Genomic DNA, 7,626 nt, shown 5'->3' on the forward strand with positions numbered 1-7,626 from the left:
CTTTTCTCAGAACCCTCTCTAGCTTCACCAGCTCCTCTCTGGCATCATGATCCTCCTGCCTCCATTTTAGTAGAAGGGGTCCCAGGATATGCTACCACTCCTGGCCAGGAACCACCTCTTAAAAGACATAGACACATGACAGGCCCAAGGCAGTGACAGTGACCCTTCAGGGCAGAAAGAACAGCAAGTGTAGAGCCTGCTGAGAGGGAAATGAGAGCAGGCCATGGTGGCCAGGGCAGAGTGGGTACAGAACAGCAGACAACCAAGTGAGAAGGCAGCCAGAATGTCAGGCCACAGGAAGGTAGTCTACTTTATGGTATGCTTCCCCAGGAAGGTGCTAGCTGTGTGGGAAAACCTTTGACCATGTTGAGGAGCAATCCACTGGCAGGCAGGGAATGAACAGATCAAGCTATGGGGGGAAATGGCACAATGAGGCGAGTTAGCACAAAAGATGTGGCTGAAATTAGAATAGACAGGCTAGTCACGAACGGTGGGAAAACAAAAGGACCCAGCAGGATTCACCAAATCCCGGGAATAAAAAATTGGGAAATCTGGAAGAGAAACTCATTGGTAATTTAAGGGAATGGGTCCCTCCCCAACACGCTCATTTTCAGCACATTTAGAGGACAAATCACCTGACCAAGTTCATCCAAGTAGCGTCCACGGTATGACTAGAAAGTGAAACGGACTTCAGACAACTATTTATTTTGTCTTATTAGCTACCATTTTCAGTTTACATAAAAGGAAAACAGGCCCTAAGATGCGAAGACTGTACAGCCAGACATGGATGAACCTGGACACATGTGTCTAAGAACAGATGTGGTCTCTAATAAAGGAGATCTGCTGGGAAGCTAAAAGGAAACCTAGACAGCTAGGCAGACGGACCGGCTTTAACTAAAAGCTCATCCTTTGTGTCTCTGTCCAGGTTTCGTAATTGCCTACCACTCTACTGCTGCACAAGGCAGAAGCCAAGAGGTCGCACTGAGTCGCGCCCTCTGAATCGTAATTATCAATTAAAACGCAGACTCCTGGGCTGCAGTTTGTATAGTCCCGGCTCGAATATCAATTTACGGAAGTGGGAAAATCTAAACCTGCTTTTGTTTTACTTTTAATTAGCAACCAGAAATCTCGGTTGAATAATGAGGTTTGAGATCTGTGGAACGGAGGTCTGAGCCCTGGCGGCCACCCAGAAGTTCTGGGAGCCTGGACCACGCCGGTCACTTGCCGCCCCTCACCCGGCGTTGGTGCCACAGGAAAACAGCACAGGTAACGCGCGGGGCCGCCCTCCTGGTCAAGTCCAACCCGACCAACAACCAGACCGGAGCCGGCGGGAGCCGCGAGGTATTGTGGGAGGCAAAAGGGCGAGGCGACCGCGAAGCATTGTGGGACACCGCGGGGCTGACTCCGGCTCTCTGCCCCAGCTTCCTCTCGCACCGCGCGCGGCCACGTTTCAGTTCTGAGCCGTTCTGGGCGTACCAGATGCCGCTGACGTAATCACCCGCACTCCGTGTCGGGCATCTCAGAGGATGACAAGGAAATTAAGCGAAGAACCGTGACACACTTCCGGTTGGGTCTTCGCTTTACGGCTTGACGTTTTTCCGCTAAGAAGGAAGTGGTGGGGCCGTTTTACGACCGCATCGGTCGCGCTTTACGGCGCCGGGCCCTGCGCGCGCCACTTGTCTCCTGTCTTGGTTCCTCCAAGTCCCGAGGATCTCGGAGTCTCTTCCCGTGCCATCTGTCGCCATCCGGGCCCGCGGAGGCCATTGCAGGTGAGCGCCTTGTTTCGTAGAGCCCCGCGGACCTCGCGGGCCAGCCTGACCTAGGCCTGGCTCTGGGGGGCCTCCCGGAAGAGCCTGCCTTTACGACCTCTCCTGCCGTCGCTGCCCCTCCGCTGGGCGGGGCGGGAACCGGTCTGGGGTGGTCCCGGGCGCGACCCCGTTGGTGCAGGACAGCGGACGCGGTGTGGGCTCCCTCAGCCGGAGATCGGCCCAGAGCCCTGGAGAGTTAAACGATTTCTTTCTGCTCCAACATGGACGACTGAGAGGAGTAGGCTCACAACCCGGTCTGAAACGGAACCTGGAGTTAGCTCATGGCTCCGTCTGTAATGTCCACGGTGATCCGCACCGTGCTGTGGCCAATACAACTGTCGCCTCGTTCTAGTTTTCCCGTTCCAATTACTTTGTGGTTCAGAAGCCAGAGGACTCCAAGCCCCTGCCCGTCCAGGGAGACGGTGCATGTCAAGCCTTGAACTTGTGACAACTAAAATTTCCAGTTGTTTTTGAGACAGTATTGTGGGTATGGCTTAGAGCATCCGACTGTCAGGCTGTCACCTGACGACAGCATAGCCTAAAGAGGGCCGGGCTGAGGCACACAGCCCTGGAAACTGTTTAGAGATGATGGGAAGATGGACTAATTAACTAAGAGCCATCTTTGTTTCTCCAAGTGGCGGTATGAGGGAGCACAGAACCGACACATGCTGGGGGCTCTTATTTCATGTGAACAGTTAGAAAGTCGCCCCCCTTCCCCATGTCCTCTTCCTACAGCTTAGCATAAGTTCACATATGGGAATGACACCCCCAAGTTTATTCTTTGTTGCTGTCACCTAAATATCTTGAGCTTCCCTGAAGCAGAGCAAGGGGAAGAGATTACTAACCTCTCTGAACATTGTTAGACAGTTCTTTTTCTTTCCTCCCCCAAGACAGGGTTTCTCTGTGTAGCCCTGGCTGTCCTGGAACTCACTCTGTAGACTAGGCTGGCCTGGAACTCACAGAGATCCGCCTGCCTCTGCCTCCCGAGTGCTAGGGTTAAAGGCGTGCACCACCACTGCCTGGCTATGTCAGACAGTTCTTGTGGGTGATCCATGTATGGTTTTTTTGGTTTGGTTTGGTTTTTGGTGGGAAGTGTCCAGAAAACCCCTGAATTATATAGCTATTGGTTTTTACTTTTCTAAAATGACCTGTTGCATTCTACAGACTGAGATTCCAAAGCTACACTGCCTGGGTTCCAATTTTGAATCATCCAGCATTACAGTGTTTATTTCACTGTACCTTTCTATCTTTACCCAGAAAGTGGGGACAGAGCTGGCTCGGCCCCACAGGGTGGTTAGAAGGGTTTAATGAGCTTGCGTGCTGTAAGAAGCGAGAATGGTGCCCTGGTGCTCGTGTTTGCAATTGCCCTTTGGCAAATTTTGCATTCATTCCACCGGCCCTTGCCCTGCTGGTTTTGCTCTGAAGTTTATGGTGAATTCCATCACCTAGCAGTGCTCTTGACTGCTTGCACACATGGTACAGGGTTTGTGCTGGTGGAAAATGGGAAGAAACAGAAAGGAAAGTCAGATTCCGGGGTCTACTCAAGGGGCTTGAGATTCAGTGGTTTTAGTTCTTTGTTTTTGTTTTTGTTTTTTTTTTTTTAATTTTGTTGCTGTGTGTGTGAGAGAGAGCGAGAGCAGGCACATGCATACCTTGGCATTCAGAGGAGCACATTTGGGAGGAGTCAGCTCTCTCCTTCCTCTTTGGCTCCACCTTTACCTTCTCTGCTGGTCAGTGTATTTGTGTGTCTGACTAGTAACTGTGTGGCATGGTCACTAATACAATGGCAATGGTCCTATGATACAGACTGTCCTTTACTTTAGAGCCTGGGCTTAAGAGAAGTTGGGTGCTTCGGTGAAGGTGTGTTTGAGGGAACTTTTACCATATGTCATGAATCTAAGACACCTTTATCTTATGTTATACTGAGAAAAAAGGTGCAACATCCCATCAAGTATAAGGCTCGGCGTCATGTCAATGATATTCGCCAAGAAAGAGCATGTCCAGGAATTAATGAGACATAAAATGTCACTGGTGTCAGGAATGTTCTGAGTTTTAAGTGTTCTTAGGCCAGTTTACAAGAAAATCCTGTCCCTGCTGCTCCAGAGCCCAGGACTCTGCTTCATGTGTACCTCTGTGACACAGCTCCAGTGGGAGGTAGGATGTTTGGGACTTGGTGGCCTTTCTTCATAAAGCTGCTCACGGTGCTTGTTTTTTAAGGTTTTAGAAGATGGCGAAATTCATGACTCCTGTGATCCAGGACAACCCCTCAGGCTGGGGTCCCTGTGCTGTTCCTGAGCAGTTTCGGGATATGCCCTATCAGCCCTTCAGCAAAGGAGATCGTCTGGGAAAGGTATTGGGTCCCTTCAGTTGGGGCAGCTGCTCCAGAGCTCCCATTTCCTTTTTCCTCTCTTTGTGGCAGTGCTTCCTTCGGGGACACTGGCTAAGGAAGGCCTCGACTCCAGAGTGAGTCTGAGGCAGTGCTGGTGCCTTTTTCCCTCAGTCTCCCTTACTATCTGGGGTCTGTGGCTTAGCAGAAGCCTGTTCACCTGACCTGTTCTCTTCCTTTTCTTTATTGCACAGGTTGCCGACTGGACAGGGGCCACATACCAGGACAAGAGGTACACAAGTAAGTGTTCCTCAGTGGGCTACCCACATCTAGGCCTTGGGAAGATTGTTGCTTTGTTCAGTAAGCTGCACACAAAACTTTTTAGAAAGGCACAGAAAGCTAATGGAAATGGTAGTTATTGGGGATATATTCTGGAGTGTGTGCACTAACCATGGTTTTGGGAATAGTCCCTGAAAGTAAATTGTTAAAATATTGTGGGATGACAAGCCAGACTCCTCTAAAAATATGTTAAGTGTGCTGCCATTTGCATTCTATTGCTTGGGACTTCCTGAAGCTATCATTCAGTGGACTCTAGGTTTTGGGCCCTGGTTTTAAGGTTTTGGTAAACCTTTTCATGGGGCCAGTTAGATGGTTGGGAGTGGCAGCCTGAAATACTAAGTTAAGGTGGATGAGGTCAGAAAGAAAATATATCGTGGTCGATGGCAGTGTCCATGGCTCTGGGTGATGGAAATGGTGCAGCTCAGAGTCTTACATGACCAGGCAGAGGTGAACTGGGTCAGCTTGAGATCTTGGGCTCTCTTGGTAAGTTCTTTAGACTCAAGCTCTTAAAACTTAAATGTGTGTATGAATCACCTGGGATCGTGTTTAAATACAGGTTCTCATCTGTCAGGTCTGGGCAGGGCCCGTGAGTCTGCACACCTCACAAGCGCCTGACCAGTGCTACGGGTCCCAAAACCACACTTCTGAGAGCAGGCTCAGGACTGTCATGCACATGAGCAGTCTGTAGGGAGCACTAAGCACACGCTGTCACCTTTACCTGCAGACAAGTACTCCTCTCAGTTTGGTGGGGGGAGTCAGTATGCATATTTCCATGAAGAGGACGAGACAAGCTTCCAGCTGGTGGACACGGCACGCACACAGAAGACTGCCTACCAACGGAACCGGATGCGATTCGCACAGGTAGGCCACAGGCCTGAGCACCTTGGATCTCCTACTGTGAGAATTTCTGCTGCTCAGCAACCTTATCTTGGGAATACCAATGAGACAGGAAAGGCTTGCAGGCCTCTGACCAAGCCCAAGTGGCAGTATTGTGACCAGTTGTATCAGGATGAGTTGTCCAAGGATATGTTGAAGGAATTTAGATTTCTGCTTACAGTGGGTCAGACATCACACAGCCATGCTGGGAACCTATTTCCTTGCTTAACTGCAGCATGCAGGCTTTGTTAATTAGATGGTTTGGTTGGGTGCTACATAATGATGCAAACTTAGCAACTGCAGGAAAATGAGTAAACCCACATTGCTGGAAATGAGTTCAAGCTAATGCAAATACTGTAGATGTTATAGAGACGTGAAACATGGGACTTCACACACCAAACTTGCTCTCAAGATATTAATAAGCTATGACTCTAAGAGGTTAATATGGGTCTCTTCCTGCTCCCCAGCGGAACCTCCGCAGAGACAAAGACCGCCGGAACATGGTACAGTTCAATCTACAGACACTGCCCAAGAGTGCCAAGCAGAAAGAGAGGTGAGCATCCCTTCCTACCAGGATAAAGTTGTGTTCCCAAATGGGCTGTATTCAAAAATCACAGAGCCTGGGCAGGGATTGGCTGTCTTTCACTATTGGAAAAGAAACCAAAACCTCTTAGCCTGTTGCTGTCCAAGGCTGGGTCATGGCAGGCAGGTGGGAGGTGACTGAGGTAGACATTTATGCTAAAACAAACAACAGGTAGAATTGAAGTGACTCTGGCCTCTGTAGGTTCTGGGTGCCTAGTTCCAGGCAGCACCGTGTACATGGTATCCTGTGGGTTCTTGAGGCTGAGCACAGCAGTCACCACACCCTAGCCAGGATTGCCAATAACTGGGCTAAATGCGCATCTACAGTTGCTGGGGGAGGGGGTGTACTGTGCCTCTGCTCTCATCCCCAGTGTGCACCAACACGGTCTCTTCGTCTCTAAGCCACCATTTTCAATCCTGGTAGCAGCCAGGAAGGACACAGCAATTCAGCCAGAAGAAGCTGTTGAAAGCATGGCATTCTGTCTGTCTTTTCAGAGAACGTATTCGCTTGCAGAAAAAATTCCAGAAGCAATTTGGAGTGCGGCAGAAGTGGGACCAGAAGTCACAGGTAGTGTGTTTGTGCCAGAATTCTGTTGGGACTTGGGTGGGTTTCTTTTTCTTCTTATCCTTAGAAACAGGAGTCATGCGGTGCAGTTGCGAGGTCCCTAGTGTACTCAGTTTCTCCTGGCAGCTTTAGACCTGCATCACTCTTACAAAGAGTCTTTGTGCCCTTAGGCATGTCCTGTCCTCCCCAAGTCCCTGCCAGCACTGCTTTTTGCTCTCTTTTCTCTGCTCTGTGTATTTCATGTAAATGGAATCAAAATCTGTGCCTTTTATTTAGTGTGGCATTTTTAACATCTGTCCCCTGTTGTACAGTCTTTTCCTTTTTCCTTTGCATCTGTTTAGGATTCCAGGCACCCTCAAAGAGACCAAGATTTGTGGATGTTGACTTCCTCTTGCATAAAATGTTGTAGCAGTGCATATATCTTATGTGCATCCCCTCGTGGACTTTAACTCACCTCTGAGTTATTTGTACCAGTTGAAATCCTGCCTCAACTGCCCAGTAGTTGGGACTTTAAGCATGCTGAGCACATTTGGAATGTTTTCAGTTCACACATGACTCTGGGATGTAGAACCCATGGGTATAAAACCTGCAGATATGGAGAACTGACTGTACCTATTCCTTATTGCCACATAGCATTTCTTTCTGTGGATTGCCACATTTCTGTCAGCCACTCTCTGTTCCACTTTGGCACCATTAAGAATAACATTACCACCTTTGTAGGAGCTGAGGAGACATGAGCAACAGTGGAGGCTGGGCTAGGAGTATAGCCCAGCAGTGAAGTGGCTGCCTTGCATTCATAAAAATTTGGATTCAGTCCCCAGTGTTGCAAGGGGAGAAATGATGTTAAAATTGTGGAAGTTATTACTTTGGTGGATTTGGTACTTGTATCTGAAATATGTTGTTGATACCCTGAGAGGGCCATGTTGAGTCCTGATCCCTTGAGTGAGCTTCCACACTCACAGATACCATCTTAAAAAAAAAAAAAAAAAAAAAAAAAACAGCCAGGACTACACACGCCTTTAATCCCAGCACTCAGGAGACAGAGGCAAGCAACTCTCTGAATTCGAGGCCAGCCTGATCTACAGAGTGAGTTCCAGGACAGCCAAGACTACACAGAGAAACCCTGCCTC

General features: G+C 49.1%; 1 protein-coding gene across 1 annotated transcript in view; it reads left to right on the plus strand.

The window, feature by feature from the left end:
• Positions 1-1,648: 1,648 nt before the first annotated feature.
• The window catches only part of Eif3d (eukaryotic translation initiation factor 3 subunit D), a 12,817-nt gene continuing 6,839 nt past the window's right edge, over positions 1,649-7,626 (plus strand). Inside the window, exons 1-6 of the mRNA XM_005354257.2 lie at positions 1,649-1,769; positions 4,026-4,158; positions 4,389-4,434; positions 5,198-5,334; positions 5,817-5,902; positions 6,427-6,499. Coding sequence (XP_005354314.1) covers positions 4,036-4,158; positions 4,389-4,434; positions 5,198-5,334; positions 5,817-5,902; positions 6,427-6,499 — 465 coding nt within the window. The 5' untranslated portion in view covers positions 1,649-1,769; positions 4,026-4,035. The remainder of the gene's footprint in view (positions 1,770-4,025; positions 4,159-4,388; positions 4,435-5,197; positions 5,335-5,816; positions 5,903-6,426; positions 6,500-7,626) is intronic.

Source organism: Microtus ochrogaster, chromosome 15, assembly GCF_000317375.1.
Source record: "Microtus ochrogaster isolate Prairie Vole_2 chromosome 15, MicOch1.0, whole genome shotgun sequence".
NCBI classification, from domain to species: domain Eukaryota; kingdom Metazoa; phylum Chordata; class Mammalia; order Rodentia; family Cricetidae; genus Microtus; species Microtus ochrogaster.